This window comes from Zingiber officinale, chromosome 4A (assembly GCF_018446385.1).
Source record: "Zingiber officinale cultivar Zhangliang chromosome 4A, Zo_v1.1, whole genome shotgun sequence".
Lineage (NCBI taxonomy): Eukaryota > Viridiplantae > Streptophyta > Magnoliopsida > Zingiberales > Zingiberaceae > Zingiber > Zingiber officinale.
Genome location: NC_055992.1, coordinates 57,436,702 through 57,449,759, shown reverse-complemented (window position 1 = coordinate 57,449,759; position 13,058 = coordinate 57,436,702). Strand labels below are relative to the sequence as shown.

The following is a 13,058-nucleotide window of genomic DNA, read 5'->3' as shown; positions in this document are numbered from 1 at the left end:
CATCATTCGGACGAAGAGACTACTTGGGAGCTTGAGGATACGATCCGAGCTCGATATCCCCACCTTTTCACTTGAGGTATGTGATTTAGTTTACCGTTCAGCATTTATACTTTATATCTGTTGTTGGTACTTGCTGATGGTAGATAACGAAATTTGGGGACCAAATTTTTTATTAGTGGGGGAGAATGTAAAATACCGGAAAATAGGCGAATATTAATAAGGGAATTTTCCGAAATTTTTGGAAATTTTTCGGGAATTTTTCGGAGCTCGTATGGACGAGTTAACGGGGATGAAAATGGGCCCGGGGAAAAGCCTGTTTAGGCGACCCATTTAAGTGAGGAAATGTTTATTTTATATTTCCTTTTTCTTTTTCCTTTATTTTTCCTTTTCCTCTCCGTTTCTTTTTCTCTTCCGTGCGTGCCCGACACTGCCTTCTCCCGTGCCCTAAACAGCGCCGAGCGGTTCCCCTTTCTTCTTCTCTTCTCACTCGGCGCCGGTTTCTTCTCATCTGTGCCCTAGCCAGCCCGGCCTTCTTCTTCTCCTCTCCCTGCCGGCGACGCCACCCCATGCCCTAGCCTCTCCTCCCTCACGCGCGCCACTGCCGTTCCGACGCTGAGACACCACCGGCCACAGGAACTCCAGTCGCCTGAGCTCTAGCCGTAGCGTTGGCCCGCCGCCGAGCCTTGGTCGCCTCACAGCCACTCTTTGCCGCCGGCCTTCCTCAGCCCTAGTTCTCCGGCCGACTCCTCCTCCTTCCCGAGCCACACCGTGCCTTAGATTTGGGCCAAAGCCGCGACACCCCTCTCTTCAGCGACATCTGAGCACGGCCGACTGCCGTCCCTCTCTACCCTAGCGTCGGCAGCCAACCAATTTGCCTACACGGGTTCTCTGTGCCATTGTTTTCCTTTGTGCTACACTGTCCTTCCAGCGCTGGATCTCAGCCTCGGGTTGCTGTGAAGTGCAGACAGTGAGTAAGGTGATCAGACCCCCAAGGTGAGCCTTGATTTGGACTTGCATGGTTGAGCATGTACACACTGTGAATTGGACATTGGATTTGTCTAGGTGCTGTTTTGGAAGGGTTAACTTGCTAGGCAACGGTTCCACCTCGCTCCGGATAGGATTGTTGGCAGCAACTTCGTCTACTGTGCTGCAATAGTGAATCTTCACCAGCTGTGATCTGAGGTGAAAATGTGTTTTATGTATGAATTGATACGTACCTAATTTGGTTATAGGATGATACATTGATGGCGGATCCTTGTTGTAGATTGAGTTGGTTTTAAATGAATCTAATGGAACGATTAGGGTTAAGATCATTAACCTTAGTCAATGGTTAGATTTAATTTTTGGTAGGTAATTGGTTATGTTAATTAGGGTTTTTCCCTGATATTAGTTTCGTGGATTTTATTAAGCTATTTAAATTCATTTGAATTGTAGCTAAATAAAATATATCTATATGTTCGACACAGGACTTTGATTCGGGACCGTATCTCGACGGGTATCTTGATTCCCGGATTGGACCATTTTATCGGAGGCGGGTACTTTGACTTATGTCTTTTGATATGCATGATAATATGTTTAACATATAACAATAATTGTGTTATCTGTTTGTTTCGGTTGGTCGCTACATGATTAGTTACATGTTTGTTTGTTTATTTATGCTGCACTGCATGATATCTACCTGATCACATATGCTTTAGGTAGTGAATCAACCACATGCTATGATATGTTCTGGATCTAGGGTTTATTTGATACCCTATTTGATTGGTGTACCTTCTATTTGATACTTCTTCCAGTGGTACACACTTGTATCTAGTTATATAGACTATGCCATGTTTTTAGTGTCATGCATCATGATTGCATGATGTGCGATTGTCGGCTCCACTTTGGTTGAGCCCATCGCCAGTTACATGTACTGCACACACCACCCATGGATTAGTGGTATATCAGGCAGGTGTGTGGTGGTTCTGCTGTTTGGCTCCGTTGGTCAGGTGACTCAGCGTGGTAGCCGGCAGTCAGTTCCGCTTTGTTTGGCTCTGCTGGCATTTAGTGTAGCAGCGTGGTAGCCGGCAGATGGTGGACTCTGTTTGGCTCCGTTGGTCAGATGACTCAGCGTGGTAGCCCCCGTCGTTGTGTACCGGGAGATGAGAGCATAGAGCTCCCCATTTATGATTTGGGGCTAGAGGACGGAGTACTCCGACAGATCCGTCCACTCGTCCTCATCAGGAGCAGTGATGTCCGAGTGCACGGTCACCATATGCATTTATTGCATTTTATTGTTGTGATTGCTGCACTTATATGCTGCATTTGTATGGATGCATTTGATTGACATGCATACAGGATTATGATTTCTTCGGTCTGACGACCTGTTACCTTTGTACCTTAATCCCGGTTAGTACAGTTATCTCCTGATTTCGTTTCAGTTGCATTTATTCTTTCTCGTATTCAGGAGACTGTACGCATGATTAGTGTTGTCTGTTATTTGTTTTATTATGCATATCAGTTGTACCTGCTGAGTGTTGGACTCACCCCACCTCCATTGTTGATATTTTCAGGTTGAGGCTGTCCGGAGCAGTTCCAGTCGCTAGCCCCCATATGCACGTAGAGCTAGTTCTCTACTAGTTCGTTATTGGTTTTATTTTGGCCTTTTTCTATATCAGACTTTGTTTTAGTATTGTCTTTGGATTTTTCCTATAGATATTGTATGGATTGACACCTTTTTATGGATTTTTGATATGGTATTGGATTTCATTCTACTACGTACCTGCCTGGACGGCAGAAGATGTGAGTTCGTTGGATTTGAGCTTTACGAGTGTAGTGGAGTAGGGTGGATTTTGAGTCAGAGTCCTATTGTTATTGATTACTATTATAACTGCGTGGTTGTAACAGCCAGAGGCTGAATATCTTTATTAACTGCGTGGTATTTGTTTTTTTTATTTTTGTTATCATTCCAGCCGCTTGTGGCTGATGTATATGTAATATGTAGAAAGTTTCATATTGTCCGCTGTACAGGGGAGATGCTGTCGAAATTTCTTCGGACAGAGACTCCTCTGTGGCGTGACAGATAGGGATGACGGGACTATGTTTTGGCGGAGGGGGGCACAGCACCAGCCAGATCCAGACGCACAGGTGGACGAGTTCATGCTCGCACTATTTCCAGAGGAAGCCGCACCGGCTCCACCACCGCCCCCAGCTCGAGCACCACGACACGCTCCCCGCACTCTAGCCGACCGTATGACCGGACTAGAGAGAGCTATGGCGAGTCTCCAGCAGGAGAACTCTGATTTTCATCGGGACATACGGCGAGAGGTTGCCGAGTTACTAGCTGCCGGGGACACCCGACACACTGAGCTGATGGCACTTCTTCGATCCTTGGGATCTGAACCACCCCCTTCATCATCTCAGTAGTTTTAGTTATGACCTACTTCTGTAGCTACACTACTTGTAAAATATTTTGGATTTATCTAGTGATATTTCAGACCTACATTGATTATGTTCTATCTCGGTAGCCTAGGAATTTTAAATTTCAAAATTGTTTTCAAAAATCACTCTTTCAAATTATAAGTCAAATTTGTTTGTTTTCAAAACCTTCCATTTTTAGACTTTCAAAAACAGTTTTGGCCTTAGACTAGCTTGGAATCCATAGAAAGCATGCACCCATAGGGCTAGTTTTTGAGCATCTCACCAACACTTTAGGTTTACCTTGCGTGTGTTTGACAAACATAGAAAGGGGTGAGATGCATAGGCCAACTGTCTGGACTTAAGATGCTCATCTCAGTGCATCAGCATAAGTCTGGACGTTAAATACAAATCAGACAGTAATCAGATTAAGTTCATCAGTCAAGTCAAACACTGACTGCTTATAATCAACTTAATCTGACTAACCAAGTGAAAACTACTATTTTCTGATAGTGAGTTAGTAACTAATTGGTTAGACAGCTGTTTAAATTTTAGTATCAAGTTCAGGGGGAGAAATTAATTAAAATGTTATGTGTTTGAAAAGTGCCTTTTAAAACTAACTTGTGGTTGGACATCAGTTTACAAAGAGTTAAAATTTAACTAAGTATTTGAAAAACTTGGAAGTTTAATCCCACCTAATTTTCACACCTGATTTTAAAAGTTAACTATTGAAAATTAAACTTTCCAAATTTCGCTTTTTAGCCTTAATTTTTTCAAATTTAGCTTGATTAACTTTGAAAATTGTTTTCTTGAACCAAACTCAGATTTTTACAGTAACTCTACACTATGATTGTTCACCCTTGTGTTTTTTGATGAATGCCAAAGGGGGGTTAGGTGGTTAAGTTAGAACAACAAAATGCCAACTTGAAAAACTAACTTAAAACCTTAAAAACCTCGAAAATCATGTTTGATTTCTGCATATATTTATCACTAACTTAATCAGGTTGTCATTCCATCAAAAAGGGGGAGATTGTTGGTGCAGTTAGCACTAACGGTCTAACTCAGGTTTTGATGAATGACAAATCAGGTTAAGTTAGGTTCGTTGTTATCTAACACTCTGATCGAGTGTGCAGGATAAGTCCAGCTAGGTCGACGGGCTGACCGGATAGCTGGCGAGAAGTCCAAGCGGGTCGACGGGCTGACCGGACGCATGGCGAGAAGTCCAAGCGGGTCGACGGGCTGACCGGACGCTTGGCGAGAAGTCCAGCTAGGTCGACGGGCTGACCGGATAGCTGGCGAGAAGTCCAGACGGGTCGACGGGCTGACCGGACGTCTGGCAGGTAGGTAAGGTAAGTCACTGGAGGGGAGTGACTGTGAGGACGCGTTCCCGGGAAGGGGACATTAGGCGTCGATCCGGCTTAGATCCATTTCGGATGACTAAGTCGAGATCGTGACTAGATTCCGGTCTCGGAAAGACGGAATCTAAGTCATACTCTTTTTATCCATCTGTTGAATTTTAACTGTGCTAACAATCTGTTTTACAGGATATATATTTGCCTCGGACTAACTTTGTTTTTCAGGAAAAGGGAGTTTTCTGGAACAAGGTGGTCCGGGCGCCCGGAAGGCGAATTCTATCCAGCCAAGTCGTCGCCACGTGGAGCATCTCGGTTTGAGCAGTTACGTCACATTCCAGGCGCCCGGAAGGAATCCAGGCGCCCGGAACAGCATATAAAAGAAGCTTCAGATCAATCAATCAAGCTGAGAACTCTTCTACTGCTGGTCTTGCTGCTCGACGTTCAGTGCGACGCCAACAAAGCTCCGACACTACGCTCCGTTCTTTTCCCTTTTTGTCGGTATTTGTTTTCAGTTTTCATTAGCATTCCCTGTACGGTTCTTTTTGTAATCATCATTTCGAATTGCTAGTGATTGCCCAACGAAAGTGGTCAAGGACCACGGGCCATCGAGTAGGAGTCGTCACAGGCTCCGAACGAAGTAAAACCATTGTGTCTATTTTACTTTTCCGCTGCGTTTATACTCGATATTTTCGAATCGATATTCACCCCCCCCCCCCCTCTATCAAATCTAACGGTCTTACAGATAGCAGACTATGTATGGGAACGTCATGAAGGACGCATCACATATTCAAAACTGTGTAAGGAACTACTTCACCATATAGGTGAAGAAGATCCTGAAGAGTATGAAGAGGACTAGGAAATGTTCGAGGAAGATCTAGAAATAGATCTGATGACGAATCTTGAAGCAGTCTCATATGAAATTATCCCAAATGAGTCTAGGATGATAGGGATAATGTTGACCGCGGGACTAGTATTTGTCATAGTGGGAGTGGTATTGACTTATCTAGTTTATTAGTGTTCTGTTTACTGTCGTTTATGAACAGTTTTAGCCCATTTAGTTTTTGAGTCGTGTATTAATTTCTATCGTTATGTACGAACAAAGTTATGTTCTGAAAAGTTATGTTATCTGTTAAAAAACTTAAAAATGATTAGTTGATTTCATGATTCATTCATGTTCAATGATTCATTCATATTCATGATTAGTTCATGTTTAATTATGATTAGTTCATATATCCATATGATTAGTTCATATGAAAAATTATTAGTTCATTTGATGGGATGTGTGTAATATAATTGATTGATTAGATTGGAACATACAAATGATAAGTAGAAACATCGTTATCACTTGATTTTGTAAATCAATTCTAATTTAGTCAATAATTAATTGACTGCATATGAATTATACTAAAAAAATAAATAATGTGTTTATTTATGTAGATTATGACAACTAAAAACATCAGAACTCAATAAAGGAGAAAAATTATATGGGGATAACTACAAAATATAACACCTTAAGAAACAATACATTCTTGAGGAACAAGAAGTTCTAGAGGCTGTAAATCAATTCATGGATGAACTGGCTGATGGTTTTACAGGACAGCACAAACTTGATGCCTATAAGGCATGGAAAAGAAAGGACTCCATTGCTAAGGGAATATTGATTAGTTCAATGGTTGATGACCTAGTATTTGAGTATGAGCCATTACCATCGGCTTATACTGTCTGGGCAGCCCTTAGAGAAAAGTACAGTGGAGTAAGTATGAGTAAGATCCATCAGCTAACAATCAAGTTTGATAGCTGTAAAAGATACTCGAATGTTACCATAGCCCAACATCTCAGGGAGATGGGTAACATGATTCGAAAGCTTAAGACTGTTGGTCATACGTTGATCGATGAACAACAGGTTCAGGCAGTTATCTGTTCCCTTCCTGATTCTTGGGAAACGATGAAACAGAATCTAACCCACAGTGAGAGTATCAAGACTTTCATTGATGTCTCACGCCATGTAGAACTTGAGGCAGAGATGATTGAATCTGCAAGAATTTCTGGTCAAGCTTTTGTAACTGAAGGTTCTGATTCTAAGAATAAGAAAAGATGGTTTAAGAAAGGAAAGGGAAAAGGAAAGGAGGTTAGTGTTGTTGCTGCTAAAAACCAAATCAAGAAGCAAAGAAAGAAATATGGACAAAAACCTAAAAGTAAGCTGAGTTGCTTCAACAGTGGCAAGAAGGGTCATTTTGCTCAGGATTGTACTGAGCCTAAAAAGGTAGATCTATCTTTAACTTCTTTCCATGAGCATTATGTTGCAAGTACAGTGTTGTTAGTTGATTCTTATCCTTTGTGGATTGTAGATTCAGGAACAATGAACCATGTAGCTCGTGATCGAGCTACATATGTGGAGTACCGTCGGGTACCAACTGACAACAAATAGATATATGAGGGAAACAATGCAAGAATTGAAGTCAAAGGAATTGACACTTGCAAGCTCAACCTACGTGGTGGGCGTACCTTGTTTCTACGTGATGTCTTGTATGCTCTTGAGATTCGACGAAATCCGGTTTCCGTCACTTGTCTTCTTGATTTAGGTTATTGTGCAAATTTTTATAGTCGTTGTGTAGAACTTCGAATTAACTCTGTGCTAATTGGGCATGATTATGTAATAAATGATTTTATGGTTTTTAATGTAGAACCAAATAATAATGATGGTTGTTTTTCGAATATTACTCTTACTAGTAATGCTGATGTTAATGATGAAATTTGGCATGCTAGACTAGGACATATAGGACAAGAACGAATAAATAGATTAGCTAAGGAGGACCTTTTAGGCACTCATGCTAAGATTAACTTATCTATATGTGGGCATTGTCTTGCTGAAAAGACAACTAGGAAATCATTTGGCAAGGCTATTAGTGTTGAATCATCATTGCAATTGATTCATTTGGATATTTGTGATCGAATGAAATTGAAAGCTAGAAATGAGAGTTCTTATTTCATTACATTTATTGATAACTTCACTCATTTTGATCATGTGTATTTGATTTCTCATAAATATGAAGCGCTTCATTCGTTACTTGAACGAAGTTGAGAATCAATTGGAATGTAAGGTTAAAACCTTACGCACTGACCATGGAGGTGAATATTTTTTTGATTAGTTCAAGACAATGTATAATGAGAAAGAAATTGTTAGACAGCTAACTATTCTTGAAACTCCAGGGCAAAATAGGGTTGTTGAAAGAAGAAATAAGACTCTTCTTGAAATGGTTAGGTCTATGATGGCACAATCTCCTATTGAGGAGATGCATTATTAGTTGCGGCTTATATACTTAACAAAGTGCTTTCAAAGTCAATTCCATCTACCCCACATGAACGTTGGACAGGCAAAAAGCTGGATTTGAGTAATCTGAGACCTTGGGAGTCAGCTGCCTACGTTCATGATAAGACTCACGAATATGGAAAATTAGGACCCAGAGTAAGAAGTGTATCTTTATAAGGTATTCTGAGACTTCTAAGGGTTATGTCTTCATTGGTGAGCGATAAGATGGAACCATCTCTGAAATAGAGTTAAGAGATGCTACTTTTCTAGAAACTGAGTTCCCAATATGAGGTAAAATTGATAAGATAATTCCTCTATATGAGATAGAGAAGGAGGATAATGTTCCTTTAACAACAAATCAGGAGATGTCTGAATCTAGTCAACCTATTAGGAGTAATTTGTCACTGTCTAACCTATAAAGAAGTAGTCGTCAGATTATTCCTCGGAAAAGGTTTGATATTGAGAATGAGACATTGATGATTCTCCCAATTGACGATGAGGGACCTCGAACAATTGAGGAAGCTTTAAGAAGCTCAGTAAGAGAAAAATGGGAAATTACAATGGATGAGGAGATAGAGTCAATGAGAAAGAATAAAATTTGGGATTTAGTCGATCTTCCTCCTGGCCGAAGGACTATTGGGAATAAGTGGATTCTCAAAGTAAAAAGGAAAGAAGATGGATCGATTAATAGATACAAAGCTCGATTAGTTGTAAAAGGATATACCCAAATGGAGGGTATTGATTTTGAAGAAACATTCTTCTCATTTGTGAAGTTTGTGTAAATACGTATTATTCTAGCTATAGTAGCACAATTTGACATGGAATTACATCAGATGGATGTAAAAATAGCTTTCCTTAATGATAATCTTGACGAAGAAATCTATATGGTACAACCAAAAGGTTACGTTGTTGAAGGCCAAGAGCAAAGAGTATGTAGACTTGGAAAGTCTATATATGGGTATAAAGCAAACGTCAAGACAATGGAACGTAAGATTTAATGAAGTCATTTTGTCTTATGGTTTCGAAATGATCAATGAGGATAATTGTGCTTACCTAAGAAAGGAAAAAGGAAAGTTTGTCATTTTATCATTATATGTTGATGATATGCTAATAGTTGGAAGTGACATAAAGTGTGTGATAGAAGTCAAATCCTAGTTTTTATCGCAATTTGACATAATAGATATGGGAGAAACAGAGTACATTTTAGGAGTGAAGATCATTAGAGATCGATCAAAAAGGCTTTTGGATTTGTCTCAAGAAGTTTATATCACTAAGATGCTACAACACTTCAATATGTCAGATTGCAATATTGAACAGACGCTTATAGCGAGAGGTCCTATTTTAAGCAAAAGTATGTATCACAAGACTCCCGAGGAAATAGCCAAAATGAAGAAAAAATCATATGTCAATGCTATTGGTAGTTTAATATACACTATGTTGTGCACTCGTCCTAATATAAGCTATGTTGTTGGCTTAGTTAGTCGTTTCTAGTCAAAACCAGGATCGAGACACTGGAAAGCGATAAAGAGAATATTCAGATATCTCAAAGGAACAGCAGATTATTCTCTCTGTTTCCAAGGATCAGATATGAGCCTGAGTGGCTACACAGATGCAGATTGAGTAGGACCTTGATGATAGAAAATCCACATTTAGGTATATCTTCTTGCTGAATGGTGGCGTCATCTCATGGAACAGTAAGAAGCAAGCTTGTGTAGCCTTTTTGACAATGAAAGTTGAGTATGTGGCTTGTACAGCGGTTGTGCAAGAGGTCGTCTGACTAAGAAGGTTTCTGAAGTATCTGAATATTACTGAGAACAGTGAGAGTCCTGTTATAGTGTACACAGTCAAGCTACAATAGCTTTTTCCAAGGATCCCAAATATTACAACAAAGACAAACATATAGAAATTAAGTATAATTTTGTAAGGGATATTGTTACAAGAAAAAGATAATTCTTGAGTACATCACTATACGTGATATGTTTGCCGATCATTTTACTAAGCTATTAGCTAAAGAGTCATTTCAAGGACATGTAAAGTCTTTGGGATTTCGAAGAATGTAACTTATTGTCAAGACATTTTGATAAATGAAAATGTCATGATCTATTCAGTGTATATGTTTTGGTTACATTCGAATAAAAGTCTCGATAAACATGTTGGCAGATTAAGATTGGTCCACTCACATGGACACTCATCTCTATTTGTTATGTACAAATAGAGGTAAAACTGTTGCTTATAGAACAACTTATGTAGCCGTGAATAGAGAGACATACTAACAAGTTAAGGTTGCCTTGATAATTGTGTCAAGATGAGATCACTTATGTAATGATTGGAGTAAATACACCTACCATTTACTAAATCTGCTTAAGGCCGTATTGGAATTCATATATTGAATTCAGGTGGCAAAAGGCGAATACGCTCGCCCCAGCGCCCCCGCCAATCCGTCCCAGGACCAACACGAAGGAGATAAATCACGGTCATGCACTCTTTTTAGTAAAAAGAACATCGTAACATGTGATTCATACCACATGTGTTATGGCGACAAGAATGATAGTAAGATAATGGATCCCTACTTCTCTACTATGTGAGACCCTTGAGATTATAAGTTAATCTCAATCTTACCATAAGTAACTATTTAGCTGTTTACTTGAAGTTCTGATCAGTGTCTACTACTTTAGTATGTTTCTTATTGGTTATGGATGATTTGGTCTATAGAGCATAACTAGAAAAGCGACATTCTAGTTAAAAAGATTAAGATTGATTTACATCTGTGATATTTATTCACTAGTACCAGTTACATTTTTAGTTCGGTACATAAAATGTAATTGTGAATAATTATATTGATTGGAGATGTTGAACATGCTCTTGACATAATAGTATGTTCATATTGATGTAAATAATTTAATCTGGGCTAAAGGCAAGTTATGATATCTTTGATTCGTTCTATGAAGCAGCTATGTAAGGTGTAACAATCTTCTTAACAATTATTGCTCAGTGTGCTTGCTGTCGCACGAATCATTTACCTTAAAGTATGAATTGGATGTTCTTATTTAGTCTTTGTGACTAATTAATTTATGCTCTGGTCTTTGTGACTTGATCATGATAAAGTTTATGTGACTTATCTGGTCTTTGTGACTAATTAATTTTGCTTTAGTCTTCGTGACTTGATCGTCAAATAGTTTATGTGACTTATTTGATCTTTGTGACCAATTAATGTTTAGCTTTGACCTTGTGGCATGATCATCTTGTAGTCTATGTGACTGACATGATCTATGTGACCAGATAACCTTTATGAATTGACTTGGACAAGTGGGAGATGTTGGACATTGCATTAGTTGCAACGTTAAGAAGATGAAGGGGTGCCTTTTCACCTTCATCTTCCTCCATAATGTGCCATTAAAGCATCGGTTTGTAACCGATGTTTTCTTCTTATATAATGAAGCGTCCAAAAGCAATCGATGAAGGAGTAAGAGGGTGATCAGTGTGTGATCGATCAAGGTGATCATGTGCAAAGAGAAGAACATTCGAGAAGCAAAGGTTTTGGTTCATGAACCTTGAGAAGAGCTTTTTGATTCAATTTCGTCGATTCAGTTTCGTGATCGCTCTTCCAACGGCAAGTGGTGACCGATTGACCAAGTTCGTTTCGGGAGATCACTATGAGTTGTTACCATTTTTATTTTGTATTTGTTTCGTGCAATCAAAGACTACACTAAACAGAGATGCATCTTCTGATGATGTATTGCGCCAACTGTAAAAATAGAATGCAATGCTTTGTGATTTCTTGGAGGAAGCTGAAAGGTTGTGTTAAGAAATAAACACACTTGATATCTTTCTTGTGCAAAGAAATTAATATATTAGCATTTGTGGGAGTTTCGTACATCATATTGTCATTTTTTTGAGACTAAATTTGACTGAATAATTTATAAGTGAATGGATAATATGGCTATTATTGTCAACCAATCAATAAATAAAATTATCAATCTCTGCTATTGAAGGATTTTGTTCATTGAAACCCCTTGTTTGAGAATCCATACTATGCCCTCATGATAGAACTAATCAAAGATATTGCATCCCTTGTTCGGAATTATAGTGTGAAGAGTTCATACCGTTTGCAATAGAAATTGCACCAAGGCCATGCCTAGTAAAGTTAGGAGCCTGAGCAATGAACTCAAAGGTGTAGTAAGCTCTGCCGTCAACATCACGCTAAATCAAGAAATATAAATTAAATCAGTGTAAGATTTTAAATACAATACTACACGCTAGTAAAGAAGCTAATAGAAGTTTTATCAACATCCACAAAACTGAGGTAAGAGGATTTTAATGAGATTGAATGTGGACAGTGAATAGTGATTCACAAGAAAACTAATTAATAACACCAGAAGTATTCTATACCACTACTATTGAGATATTTGCATTTTGGTAACTGCATTATAGACTTGCTTAGTTTACAAAAATTCACATAATTATAAAAGCGTAAAGAAAATTAGTGTTTATTCACATCTAACCAAAACTACAATCTGCCTCATTTGTATATACAAATTCTTTTTTTTTTTAATTATCAAATTCACTAGTCTGTTCATTTTCATGATGTAGATCCATATGACGCTGGACATAGTTACCCAGTACAAACAGAAAGAAGACCTTAATAATTTTTGGAAAGACTTGAAACGAGTTTCAAAGTTAATGATGTATACTGATACTTACCCATTTTAAAAAAGGAAGGTAATTCTTGATTTCTCTTACTTTCTTTTCTAACATCTGCTTCATTTTTCAATGCCCTAAATTCTCAATATTTCTATAATGAGACCTAACGATTTCATTTTTCTGTTTTCCTGGCAACCTAGTGGTCATGGATGAGCTTACAAAACCACATAAAAGATCAGCATCTCTTGTTTGATTGTTCTCAGTTAAATAATTTCAATTTTTTCCCCACTTCTAATAGCACAAAGGAGGGTGACATATGGTGAGAATTTATACATCAAAGGACAAAAGATAAACTG

General features: G+C 38.7%; 1 protein-coding gene across 1 annotated transcript in view; it reads right to left on the bottom strand.

Moving 5' to 3' along the window:
• Positions 1-13,058, bottom strand: part of LOC121969937 (psbP-like protein 1, chloroplastic) — a 38,817-nt gene that overhangs the window by 15,066 nt on the left and 10,693 nt on the right. The window contains exon 7 of the mRNA XM_042520262.1: positions 12,165-12,261. Within this exon, the coding sequence (XP_042376196.1) occupies positions 12,165-12,261 (97 nt within the window). The remainder of the gene's footprint in view (positions 1-12,164; positions 12,262-13,058) is intronic.